This window comes from Coturnix japonica, chromosome 21 (assembly GCF_054131305.1).
Source record: "Coturnix japonica strain WE chromosome 21, WE-NBRP24, whole genome shotgun sequence".
Taxonomy (NCBI): domain Eukaryota; kingdom Metazoa; phylum Chordata; class Aves; order Galliformes; family Phasianidae; genus Coturnix; species Coturnix japonica.
The window spans coordinates 5829262-5842047 of record NC_140683.1 but is presented as its reverse complement, the minus strand read 5'-3'; the positions used below and the strand labels follow the sequence as shown (position 1 = coordinate 5842047).

Genomic DNA, 12786 nt, shown 5'->3' with positions numbered 1-12786 from the left:
GCACCGATCTGTTCTTGCAACCAGAAATCCACCCGAGGAGCCAGGGCTGGCACAAGAGGAGCATCCATCTGATGCTTTCTGCTGAGGAACTCAGAGCACAGCATGTCCAGGACTGAGCCCAGGAGCCTTGAGCATGGTGGGGATGCTGCTTCCAACTGTAGCGTGCAGCTGAGCTGATCTGGGTTGAGCTGTGCCATTGTGGGGATGCAACCCCTTGGCTGCTCCTCTCCTGCTGTGTCACAGCTGGGTAAAACATCACCAAGTGTGACCGATGGACACACACTGATGATCCATTAAAACACCCACGGACTGAGGCTGATTTGTTTTCCCTTAGAACTGGGAAGTGCAGAGCTGCCCTGGTGACTTTGCTGTAAGGAACATGAGCAAAACCTGAGCTGTGAGGGGATGGAGGGGGCTCTGTACAGCACTGAGAGCATCGCTGGTTGTAGGAGCCAGCATCAATAGAACAGGGCCACAAGCTCTGAGTCCAATCAAGGCAATGTGTATGTGGATCTGAGAGCTTGAGGTGGTTAATGTAGAAAAATTAATAACCTAAGGAGAGGTGAGAAATGGGACACTAGAAGCATCTTTAAGCAAAGAAGCAACAAACACAGGGGCTCCAAAGTAGCACACAGGGCTAAGCTGGTGTGGAAGCAGAATGTGTTCCTGCAGGGAGCAGCCTGCAAGTGAGCAGCACTTCTTAGCTACTAAGGATGATTTAGGAGCGAATAAGATCAGCCCAGTCGAGTTCAATTGCTATTGATAATGTCCATGTGCAATTAGAGCCAATTAGAGGGATGCAGAGAATGACAAGTGTTTGGCCAGGAGGTGGGGAGGGGGGGGAGCATATAGGGGGGTTCAATACCACAATCCAATTTCCCCACAACCAAATGCAATTAAAGGATAGCACTTACCCAGCTCACCCAGGAGGGCCAGCACATAAATGGCAAAAGCCAGGAGGGTGGGTGCTGTCCTGCCCAGCATGCAGACCCACGGCAGCACGCCTTGCCCCTGCCCCAGCTTCAGGCTGCGGGAGCTGGCATCCATGTACTTCACCATGGTGGCTGTGTTCCTGGTCATCCTGGTGGTGGCTCTGAAGGGCTCGGCACCTCGCAGCACCTATTTCCCCTACAAGGTGCCCCTCGATCCTCAGGGGCTGCTGGAGCTCTCGTGGAACGTCAGCTACCCCGAGCAAGCCGTGTATTTCCAGATCCTCATCAGGGAGTTCAAGTTTGGGCTCCTCTTTGGGATGTCGGACCGAGGCGAGTTTGAGAACGCAGACCTGGCCATGCTCTGGACTGATGGTAACAGTTCATATTTTGGGGTGAGTTTTGTTGCTTTTGTGGCTGTGTTTGGGGTCACTGCCTGATGGGTGAATTTGACCCCTGTGGGTTTGGAGGAGTGGGTGCAGGGCATAGCACCAGGTCCAAGTGGTACAAAGGGGCTGCAGGGTTTCTGATCCAGACGTTGATGCTGTGGGTTTGGTATAGGATCTTAAATGCAAAGAGGAAGGGATAAATACAGCAGCACATCAGCATGGCTAACAGAGCCAAGCCCTGGGTGTCTGCTGTGTCTGCAGGAGCTCCAACAGGTGGTTGCACTGAGCAGCTCTACCACACACACACATGCAGGAGGCACCCACAGCTCAGTTCATTGAGCTCTGCTGCCAGCAACATTAAAAATTAACCTACAGCTCCCATTACTGACTTTGAGAAAGTGCAAAAGTTATCGAGCAGAAAGGTTGCTCCTGCCAGCGCCAATAAGGCAGCTGCAGCTCACGTCTGCAGCTACAGCAAAGATCAACAGGACGCAGGAAAACGCAACCTGACGGCTGACTGCCTGCAGCACGGCGTTATCAGAAACTAAACATGCAGAAGTATTTGGGCAGCTTGTAAATCCTGATGGGAGCAGAACGGGAAGGAGACGACTCATTTCTAAATCTGCTCTGCTGCAGGTCGCTGCCCTTTCCTACAGTGCCCATTGTAGGCTCTTGTAGCAGGAAGACCAACCACCCAGTAACTAACCCTGCGCTCTCCCCGTCCCCAAACCACCCCAGTAATTGCTGCAGAATGCAATTCATATGTTTCCCCATGTGAGGCTTTCCAGTAAGTTAAGTTTTACCTCTCTGCTTGCTTGAAATTAGCCATAAAACGTATTCTTTTGCAATCAGCCGCGATGTGATCTGCAGAGCAATGAAAGGATAAAAGAGAAGGCTGATTATCTGCGCTGTTTTCCTGCTAATTACCAACCATTCAGGATGTGGGATGACCTGAGTGCTACAGTATTTCACAGCACTGTGTTAAAAAACCATAAAGTATAATTCCTAATCTCGCTGAATGAGCGCCACGCAGCATTCGGGCTTTCATCTGGTGCTGCACAGCATCCTACCAGGAGGTTTCTATAACCTCTCCAGCCCCGGTGTTCTCCCTCCCAGCAGCCTTTCTGCTGGATGTCAGCTGTTAAAAGATCCAAATTTGCTCAGCCCCCCCATGTACTACAAGATTAATTTGCGCAACACGCTCCTATGAAAACAAATGTCAAGCTAGCTTCATGGAGCTGATTTTACTCTCCCCCTCTAAGGACAATATGTTCTCAAAATACCACTCTATACTTCTGGCTGAAATGGTGCCAAGATGCTTTATTCTCTTTCTTCTCTTTCTTCCCCCAAGATAAGAGAAGCAGTGCCACTTGCAGTGCTGCAGCGAGGTACTTCTTGGAGGCCTTTTCTTGGCAAACAAAAGCCATCAACAGGAGATGCAAACGATCGAGATAATAAGGCTGCTCAAATCCAAATTACAGATGGATTTGTACTCCCAGCCTTCAGTCTTTCAGCATAGGAGCACCATACTGCTTTGCTTCTCGGTGTGGCTTTGTCACCACCAACAACCAGGTTAAAGAGGAGTGAGCCAAAGAGGAGGGTGACCCAGAGAAGGGTGATTCAAAGGAGGTGATCCAAAAAGGAGTGACCCAAAGAGGGGCCTTATGACCTGTGCACCACTGAAGGTCCCCACCCTGAGCCCTGGGCCCACATAAGACCTGCTGCCTCCCTGCTTACTGGGTGCTCTCCCTCCACAGGATGCCTGGAGTGATGCCGAGGGGCAGCTGCACATGGACTCCCAGCAGGACTATCAGCTGCTCGGGGCTCAGAAGGCTCCTGAGGGATTCTACCTTGTCTTCAGAAGAGCCTTCAGTACCTGTGACCCCAAGGACTACCTTATAGAGGTATAGCATTACCCTCTTCCCATTGCAGTATCCTCAGCCCCATCCTCAACACCCATAGCACCAAGCAGAGTTTCAACCCCTGACCTCACCACTGTTATGTTTTGGGGGCAGCATCAGGTGTTTGTGCTGCTTAGAGCAGAAAGGAAGCATGCTACAGATGTCATGAGCAACGTTTGGCACAGTCTGTTTACAACCACTTCTAAACCTCTATAACATGTAGATTTTAGCTTGTTTGCATCACCCGCTCCTGTTGAGCATGTGTTAGGTCTATATAAATCCCTTCCTGCATCACTTGGGTTTGCAGTCTGCAGCCAAGCGTTACACTGAGATGTTGCTCAGCGGGAGACAAGCAGGAGGCTGCAGTAGGAGCTGAGCAAAGGTGCAGCAGAGTTCCCTGGGTCCAGCAGCACCTCCTCAGCCTGCAATACTTCCAGCAGAGCCTCTCACTGTTCACTCATAGATCATAGAACAGCTTGGATTGGAAGAGATCTTAAATATCATCCAGTTCCAACCCCACTGCTGTGCACAGGGTTGTCACCCACCAGCTCAAGCTGCCAGGACCCCAGCTAATCTGAACTTGAATCTCTCCAAGAATGGGGCAACCACAGCTTCTTTGGGCAATGTAACTCCCTAAAGGAATATGGGAGAAAGAGAGACCCTAGGGGAGGTGTTCTGGTGCCCTTGGCTCACTCCAGGACTCATGCCACCAGCATCGATACCAGATGTCCACAGCTACCACTCAGCATGCAAAACTACCTGTCTTTGCTCTTGCTTCAGGATGGCACTGTGCACCTTATCTATGGGATCCTGGAGCGCCCCGTCCATTCCCTCCACGCCATCAACATCTCTACCTTGTATAGAGGACTGCAGAGAGTGCAGCTGCTGAAACCCAACATCACCATCCCTGAGCTGCCCAGTGATGTGAAGACCATGGAGATAACGACCCCCAGTATTGTTATTCCCAGCCAGGAGACAACATACTGGTGTTACATCGCAGAGCTGCCTGACAGCTTCCCCAAACACCACATTATCATGGTAAGGGGCAGATCAGTTGTGTTCACATCCCTTTAAGCCTTTCTGCAAAGCCCACTGCTTTCCCTGCCTTTCCACAGGGAGGATTTTGAACCCATAGGCATTCCTCACAGCAAAACAATTGGGCATATGCATACTGTGTGGGGTGGCAGGGGGGATGGGCACCCAGCAAGTAAAGGGGAAGCCTGACGTGAGCTGCAGCGAGAGCACAGGGATTTATAGGGGAAAAATGGCTCTGCAATGGAAAGCTTAGAAGGAGGATTTTCTCTCCCAACAGATGGTGTGAAATGAATCATCTGTGTGTAAGTAAAAAGTACGTAACTCCTGATACCTTCCCGCTGCTGAGGATCAGTTCTGCAGCTGGTGATTTTGGCCAGAGCCACTCAGCAGCCTTTCTACCCCAAACCCACCTCTTTGTGCCCGGAGCAGATGCTGGCCAAGAATGGAGCCCAAGAGCTGCAGGCTGTGGGGCCAGGACCCTCTTTGTGGAAAACTGAAGCCCTCTCCACCTAGAAAAAACAGCAAAGGGCTTGGTCAGCACAAAGCAGGGCAAGCTCTGCTACTCATCCAGTGCATTCCCCTTCAGGGAGTGTAGCAGATGTTTCTCCAGGGGCTCTGATGGCCAGCCAAGAGCTCTTGGTCCTTGGTCTCTCATGCCCAGGGCTCAAGCATCTCCTGGCATAGTAAAACTCAATAGTACATACCCATAGTAGGCTCTGTGTGGAGCACGCATGAACATCACAACCAGGGATGGGTTCTCAGATATGGTCCTAATGCATTTCCCTCCTTCTCGGATGTCCCTTTGCAGTATGAGCCAGTGATCACAGCGGGTAATGAAGCCCTGGTCCACCACATGGAAATCTTCCAGTGCTCAGCTGAGTTTGACAGCATCCCCCATTACAGTGGTCTGTGTGACTCCAAGATGAAGCCAGAGAGGCTCAACTACTGCAGGCATGTGCTTGCAGCATGGGCCATGGGAGCGCAGGTGGGTGCAAGATGGGATCCATCATCACTCCTGGGCACCTTTCCTGCCATCTCTCAACTGTTTCAGGCCCATTCTCATGGGAATGAACATCCCTGCATGGGCTGCCCCAACTCCAATTGGGATTTGGGTTCATGTGAGCACCCTATTCTCCTCCAGGATACCCTTGCATTCCCTCCTCACCTCAGTCCACCTCCTCAGCTTCACAAATCAGTGTGATTCCCTCCCTCCTCAGTGATTATGTTATCCCAAGAGGCCTTTAGATGCAAGAACAGCTCAACATTAAGAACAACAGAGGGAACAAGTCACATCCCCCAGCCCATAGCAGGGCTCAGGATTACACCCATACCTTCCTCTCCTTGGTCATTTCAGCTTAGTTTTCATGAAAACCACCCCATTTGCTCCCTTAATGCCATCCCTCTGTTTCCAGGCTTTCTACTACCCCAAAGAAGCAGGGCTTGCCTTTGGTGGTCCAGGCTCCTCCAGATATTTGCGCCTTGAGATTCACTACCACAACCCTCTGATATTCAAAGGTGAGTGGGGGGCATGGTGACACCCAGTGCCTTGCCAGCAAGACATGAGAGAACTGGGTTAGTGCCAGGGATTATCAGGGAACAGGCACCAGAGCCTGGATCCATCCTCAAGCACAGGCAGGGAAGATGCTCAGCACCTTTACTTAGGGGGAGTGCTATGGGGTGCCCCCCAACTTCAGTGCAAGGTGGTGGTGATGGATCTGAGCTCAGAGCCAACAGTGATACCAAAGTCAACAGAGAGACAGCACCAACCTGGCTAGGGATAGGGGAATTTAGTTGTTGTTTTAGTGGTGATCCTGCTTCAATAACATTGTCAGGAGACACATCAAAAAAATAAAAGGATTGCAAACAACCCAGTTTCTTCATTTACATAAAATCATGTAACTTCTTGACTACCCAAGTGTATTTTTAGGAGACCAGAGCATATGTACTGTAGATCAACCATAGCACATTCAACAACTTGAGAAGAAACACATCTATAAATATGGAGCTCACGTCTTTCATAACTTATCAGCTTTGCTATGTTAACCAGTAGGGTCTCCCTTGTTATCCTCATGCCATGATGGGTTCCAACCCAGAGACTGGAGGCTCACAGCCAGCCCCACATCTCCAGGGGGAATTTGCATTTTCCCTCTTGCTGTGTTCCTAGTAGGAACATGGCTTTCATCCTTTGGACAAATGACTTAAACAAGAGCTGTGTTTTTGAGAGTCATAGAATCATTAATGTTGGAGAAGGCCTCAAAGATCATTAAATCTCCCTTCACTTATACCAAGCTGAGCACCCTTTCTCAGTCCTGAGCCCATGCTGTGTTTGATGCCCTGTTCTCTCTCCTGCCAGGACGCCGTGATTCCTCAGGAATCCGCCTGTACTACACAGCCAGCCTGCGTCCCCACGATGCTGGCATCATGGAGCTGGGCTTGGTCTACACACCAGTGATGGCCGTGCCCCCAGGGGAGACCTCCTTCATCCTCACTGGGTACTGCACTGACAAATGCACCCAGAAGGTGAGTGCCTGGCACCCCAACTCCCTGAGCCCTTTCACATGGGGTCATGCTGGGAGGAAGCCCCCTGTATGCGACCAACAGTGAGCAGCTGGTTGGGATGCATTGAATTCCCCAGGAAGGTATCTCTCCTCTGGAACCACCTGCTCCATCTCCCCACAGTACCATAACCCCCTAGGAGGTCATACTGCTGTGCCATGCTGGGTGCTTTGCTCTATGGGAATGCAGAGATCACAGAGTCATAGAATGGCTTGTGTTGGAAGGGACCTTAAAGGTCATCTACTTCCTAATCTCCTGACATGGCCTCTGCATTCTGGAGCTCCTCAAGGGCTCACTCAAGTACATTTTCAAACTGCCCACCCTGTTCTCAGGGAGGTTTTAGTGGGTATTTTTGGGTATATCCTTCCCCAGGCACTGCCTACAGATGGGATCCGCATCTTCGCCTCCCAGCTCCACACTCACCTGGCAGGGAGAAAAGTGGTGACTGTGCTGTCACGGGATGGCAGAGAGCAGCAGGTGGTGAATGCCGATAGGCACTACAGCCCCCACTTCCAGGTACAGCCCTGCTCCCTGTGCTGGGTCGGTGACACCCATGGGTGCCTCTCTGACTCACCTCTCCTCCTCCCACTCAGGAGATCCGCATGCTGAAAGAGTTGGTTGCAGTTTTTCCGGTGAGTGAATTCATCTCCTCTCTGCTGCTCCATCATCAGTGCCCTGCTCAGAGCTTCAACCCTGCTCCTGTCCCAATGGGGCTGTGCTTGGGCTCCTGCAGGATGATGGGCAGCCAAGTTGGGTGCAAGTCTGGGTGTGCAAACTGTGGCCCAAGTGCATTGATAAGGGAAGAAATATTTCCTGGGGTAGGGCTGTAGTGAATCCACCCGGGAGGTGCAACTATAGCAAGTGCTTGGGAGGCTCTGAGGCCAAACCACATCAGAGCACAGAGGTCTGCTGCATTATGGATTCACTTGTGCCAATATTTGATGTGTGGGGAGGGGGGAGCTTTGTATTTCCTCACCCCATCACATCTATTGGAACCTCACAGGGTGACGAACTCATCACCACCTGTACCTACAACACAGAGGACAGGAGCAAAGTGACTGTGGTGAGTGTGGCAATAAAGGGGTTGAAATCAGTGCAAACTGAAGCAGAAACAAGGTGGGGAGGGGGTTGGAAAAGAAATGAGCCAACAAAGCTATGCTGCCTGCAGCTGGGATGCCAAGGTGTTAATTGAGAAGTAGCATGTGTCACTTTAATTCCCATCACAAACTGTTCCACCGGGGATTAACTGTAATTAAAGAGAAGTGGTATTATTTTTTTTTGACAGAGCATGTTATATCTTTTTTTTTTTCCCCTAGCAAAACTAAAATATAAAGAGCCTGTCAGAGGTACCATCAACAGGCACAAAGCTAAATATAGCAGAGGGATTACAGGGAATCTGCATTTTAATGTAAAGCACAGGATCAGGCCTGAATGCCTGTTCTTGCACAGAGGGCAGTGTGTGTGTGTGCATGCAGGTGTGGGCTCAGCCCTGCAGCCCCTTTTTGCATCCCCTGTGGCTCCAGCATTGCCAGGCTGGATCCTGGCATGGTTTCTGCAGGGACAGGGGTTGTTTCTGTGCCACAGGGTGGGTTTGGCATCATGGAGGAGATGTGCGTGAACTACGTGCACTACTACCCCCAGACACAACTGGAGCTCTGCAAAAGTGCTGTGGATCCAGGCTATCTGCACCGTTACTTCAACCTTGTCAACAGGTACAGGGTGACTGGAGCAGGAAAAGGGATCTTTGCTAGCAATATTGGAAGAAAGAATTGTGAATGTGGGTTTTCAGTGCTGGTTGTGCAGGGTATGGCTGGAAGGAGTCCTACCACAGAGCAGGCACCAAGCCCAGGCTTTAAGGCTGGAGGCAGCATGAGAATGGGGATCCCTTTGGGAATGGGGCTGTGCTGCATGGCCCAGCATAAGGGGTCTGTAAAGCACACTGTGTGATCCCAAGCAGACATTGAGCAGCCCTGTAGCCTGCAGGAAAATCTGACCTTGTAGGGATTATCCTATGCACAAGCAGGCTGGTAGCCCCAAGTCTTCCATATGCAGTTTGGAGCCTTTCCAGGTTGAGCTTGAGGGCAGGAAGGGATGATGCACCAGGCTATCTCTACAGCATTTCAGCATGGCATCTCTCCTGCACAGGTTTAACGATGAGGAGGTCTGCATGTGCCCACAGGTCTCTGTCCCACAGCAGTTCTCCTCCATCCCTTGGAACACATTCAACAGAGACGTGCTGAAATCCCTCTACAGCTTCGCTCCCATCTCAGTTCACTGCAACAAATCCTCGGCCGTGCGCTTCCCGGTATGTAGAGCCTTCAGAGCAAAAGGCTGATGTGCAAATGGCAGAAATCCAAACCTGGGGGGAAAGCAGCTCAGCAACACTGCTGGGCTGAGCCCATAGGATGGGTTAGGGCTCTGGAACCTGGAAATGTAGGGCAGGGAAATGCTGCAGAGCCCCAGCATTAAAAGAATACACGTATAACATGATGGAAAGTGCAGCAATAACAGCAGAGCAGCAAGGTCCCAGGCTGCAGCATGTGAGGATTTGCTCAAATGCAACGGCCATAGGCACAGAAATAAAGAAGCTGCTTACCTTCAAAAGGCCTCAGGTAGGCAGGGATCTCCAGTGAAAAGCCCTCACCTCCACTGCCAACCCTTAAATGAGGTCTGGGCAGGGGTGGATCCTGGCTCCAGCCCTCCTGGTCACTCAGTGCATTGAATACACCTGAGCTCCCCTGGGTTGGCCCTGCCTTCCCACCAGGTGCTCAATCACTGCTTCAGGAGCATTTCTCCTACACTGTGCATGTCCAGATGCAATTAGAGAATGTGTATTTGCATAAAGTGATTTCCAGCCCTCTTTGAGCAACCTGGAGTGTTGAAGCAAGGCAATATGAAGAACCAAGGAGAAACGTGAAGGGATTTACAGCATTTGGGTCAGTTACATCAGGTCCCAGCAGAGTGAGCTCATTGTGTGTTGCACCTGTGCAATCTCCAAATGTAGATCCACAACAAAACAAGGAAGACAGAGAGCTGGGCAGAAAAACCATGCCCAGCAATGATGCTTGTGACAACATCATCATCAGAGATTACATAAATCGATGGAGATTTAAAACCACCAATGGTGCCTTTCCCCACCAGTTTCTGCTACCTCGCTGCTCCCTTGGTGGTTCAGAGCACACAAAGCCCCAAAGCTCTCACTGCTCCCCTAAGCCTCGAGGTCACAGAAAGCTGCTTTTTCCATCTGGCACTCTGCAGCAATGCTGTCCTTCTCCAATCATCTGGAGAGGGGCTCTCTGCCCCCCTCCACCTTTCCCAGAATATCCTGATGTGGTGCAAGCTCTAAATTCTGGCCTGATTTGCTTGACACACTACAAGGATTTCATCCTAGAATATAAATTCAACACTTCTCCTCTTGCTGATGACTCACCTTTACCTCTTTGTCTCCAGACCTCCCTCCTCCTGCTCACTGCAGCTCAGCCTTAGCCATGATGGTTCTGTCTGAGCAGGGAGCCATAGCCAGCCCATGCTGAACCCCCACACCCCCAGCCCCTACTCAACCCAACACACCACACAGGAATTGGATCCTGCCCTGCAGGTTCAGCAGTGTAAACAACTGCACTGGCACATTGCAAATATCACCTCAGCTCTGACCTCCCTACAGCCTCCATAAGGAGCCTTTCTGAGCACGGTGGGTCAGAAGGACCCGTGGCTTTGAGCTGTCTCTACTGACTCAGTGGGTAATGCATTTTGGGGTGGAAGCTCCCTCACTGTGCTTCTTTTGTGCAATATGGTGCACCATAGACATCTGCTCTGTTCCCAGGATGCGTGGGTGCGCCTGCAATACAAATAATTAGTAATGCCTCATGGGAAAACATCCTGCTCTGGGTTAAAAACACTTCCAATGTTAAAGATCATTCCATTTTTATAAGCATGTAGAAACGCAGAGGTACCTGAAACCCCTGGTCTCACAGCATGTAATTCTCTTGCAGGGTGAGTGGGAGAAGCAGCCGCTTCCCAGCATCACCAAGACACTGAAGGAGCCTCAACCTCACTGCCCACCCACCCCAGGGCCTCACCCTGCTGTCCCCGTGCCCATCAACCTGGATGACATCAGGAGGGGCTGAGCTACATCCCAGTCCCTGCTGGTGTGCCAGCATCGCAATGGGACGTGGCATGGACAGCCATAAGGAGCATCATCCCATTGCTCCCTGCATCCCTGCCCCAGCTCCTGCCTCCGGAGGGGGTTAGGGCTCATCTCTCTCAGTTCAGAAAGTACTCCGGAGATGGAAAGCTCTATATTTAGTGCTTTATTAGCAATCCTGGCTCTGAGTAATGCTGCTTTCCACCCCCAGATTCATAGCGCGGAGGTTCATTTTGTGCCGAACCCAGCGTGGCCCCGGGGAAAAGGGGAAAGAAAACATTATTCCACAGGGAAACTGAGGCATGGAATGCAGATGTGGGAGCAGCGTGGGAGCCTTTCTGTACCACCTCCCCCCCCTGGTGTGCTCCCCCATGTTGGGGATTATTTGCCTTGATGCAACCAGATGCCAAAGGATGGGAACAAATGATATACTTCAGTGATGGGAATGAGAGAGGTGGGGGGAGATGGGGGGAGGGAGGGAAACTAGGGGGAAAGAGACAAACCTTTTGGAAGGAAGAATGACTCCATTAAATATCAAAAAGAGAAATTAAAATAACAAATGCTTTTTGTTTGGACCAGGGGAAGGACCCAGAATGTCCATCCCACCTGTGGGCCTCCATCCAACACAGAGGCTCCATGTGCACACACCAGGCTCTGCTTCCCTTGGTTTGGGGCTCACTCTTCATACACACAACCCCTACACAGCCTTCCAGGATGAAAACTGAGCTTTGGTAGGGAAGACAGTGCTGCATTATCTCAGCAGACACACAGCTAATCCTGGCATCCCCAGGTAGCCAATGTGAACGCACATTTATTAGGACAAATGGACAGGAGTGAGGGCCCTCAGGGACTGCCATCACATCCTATTCACAGAGAAATCCACCCAGATTTTGTTAATGTTTGCAGCCAAACCAAAGCATTCTGGAGCTCAAACCCTTGCCCATGGCGCTTGTTGCACAAGGAGAAGGGATTGAAACTGGCTCCAAAGAGAATACAAAGCAAGCAGAGCTAGTCAGAGGGAATGAAATGAAAAGAGTGTGATTATTTCCTCAGGCAGGTAAAAGCTTCAGCTGAGATCAGGCCCTTGCTGTGCTGTGAAGGATGGAGCGGATTCCCTCACCGCCTGTGCTCATTTGTAATTAAAACAGCTTGGTGATGGGGTGAGCAAAGGGATCATCGACCTGCCCCCATTGCTCCCTCTGATGTGGGGGAAGAGGAGGGTGGTTTCCATAGGTTATCTGTGGTGGCTACAAGGGAAGGGCTGACAGCTTGGGTTGGCAGCTCAGCACCTGCATGGATCCCACAACTCTGTGGTGACCTTTGGGATGGTGCCAGAAGAGGATAGGGACTGCAGGGCAGCCCTGCTGCAGCACCCTGAACAGTGAGCTGAGCACACAGTGCCCAGCAGATACACTCTGCATGGGCCAACACATGTCAAGCTCCTCCAGATTCAGAGGATGCACACATAGACACACACATACATGCAGTGAGTGAGCCGGATCCAAGCTGCGGTTGCCTTTGGGATTTTCCATTCTTCTCCAGGGACAGAAGATGGAAATCTCTCCCCAGCTCTGTATTATGGGGCTGTGTGGCAATCGTCATGTTTTCCTCATTTCAAAAGCAGAGTGCAAGCCAGCGGCACTCCCTGGGGCACCAATTGCTCTCTGGATGCATAGCTCAAAACTTGCCTTTGCTCTTGTGCTGCTGGAAATGGAAAAGGTCAGTGACTGGAACTGAGGAAGATCGGCCCTCTCTATCTCCTGCACAGAGACAGCCCTTCGGCAAAGCAAACAGAACCGAAGTGAGCACAGAATGGTTGGGCACCCTGGGCT

At 51.1% G+C, this 12786-nt stretch overlaps 2 protein-coding genes across 2 annotated transcripts; one reads left to right on the top strand and one right to left on the bottom strand.

Annotated features, from left to right (window-relative positions):
• The first annotated feature begins 943 nt into the window (after positions 1 to 943).
• DBH (dopamine beta-hydroxylase) lies at positions 944 to 11490 on the top strand. Its single transcript, XM_015879286.3, has 12 exons — positions 944 to 1324; positions 3076 to 3222; positions 4000 to 4257; positions 5063 to 5239; positions 5667 to 5769; positions 6608 to 6774; positions 7183 to 7326; positions 7404 to 7442; positions 7814 to 7873; positions 8395 to 8522; positions 8956 to 9115; positions 10803 to 11490. Exons 1-12 carry the CDS (start codon positions 944 to 946, stop codon positions 10935 to 10937), a joined length of 1899 nt encoding a protein of 632 aa, XP_015734772.1. The 3' UTR covers positions 10938 to 11490.
• On the bottom strand, positions 1313 to 5093 carry LOC107321869 (uncharacterized). Its single transcript, XM_085521190.1, has 4 exons — positions 4959 to 5093; positions 4665 to 4763; positions 2122 to 2182; positions 1313 to 1493 (listed from the first exon to the last, which is right to left on the bottom strand). The coding sequence occupies exons 1-4, from the start codon at positions 4960 to 4962 to the stop codon at positions 1313 to 1315; spliced, it is 345 nt and encodes a 114-aa protein (XP_085377316.1). The 5' UTR covers positions 4963 to 5093.
• Positions 11491 to 12786: the final 1296 nt, after the last annotated feature.

Excerpts from the sequence above, each read along its gene's own strand:
- LOC107321869 (XM_085521190.1), bottom strand. Across the intron at positions 2,183-4,664 it reads TCTGCTCCGGGCACAAAGAG|ATCACATCGCGGCTGATTGC; the intron begins GTGGGTTTGGGG and ends ATTGCTCTGCAG. Across the intron at positions 1,494-2,121 it reads AATTTCAAGCAAGCAGAGAG|ATCCTATACCAAACCCACAG; the intron begins GTAAAACTTAAC and ends TTTGCATTTAAG.
- DBH (XM_015879286.3), top strand. The coding sequence starts at position 944 with ATGGCAAAAGCCAGGAGGGTGGGTGCTGTCCTGCCCAGCATGCAGACC. Across the intron at positions 5,770-6,607 it reads CAACCCTCTGATATTCAAAG|GACGCCGTGATTCCTCAGGA; the intron begins GTGAGTGGGGGG and ends CTCTCCTGCCAG. Across the intron at positions 6,775-7,182 it reads CTGACAAATGCACCCAGAAG|GCACTGCCTACAGATGGGAT; the intron begins GTGAGTGCCTGG and ends ATCCTTCCCCAG.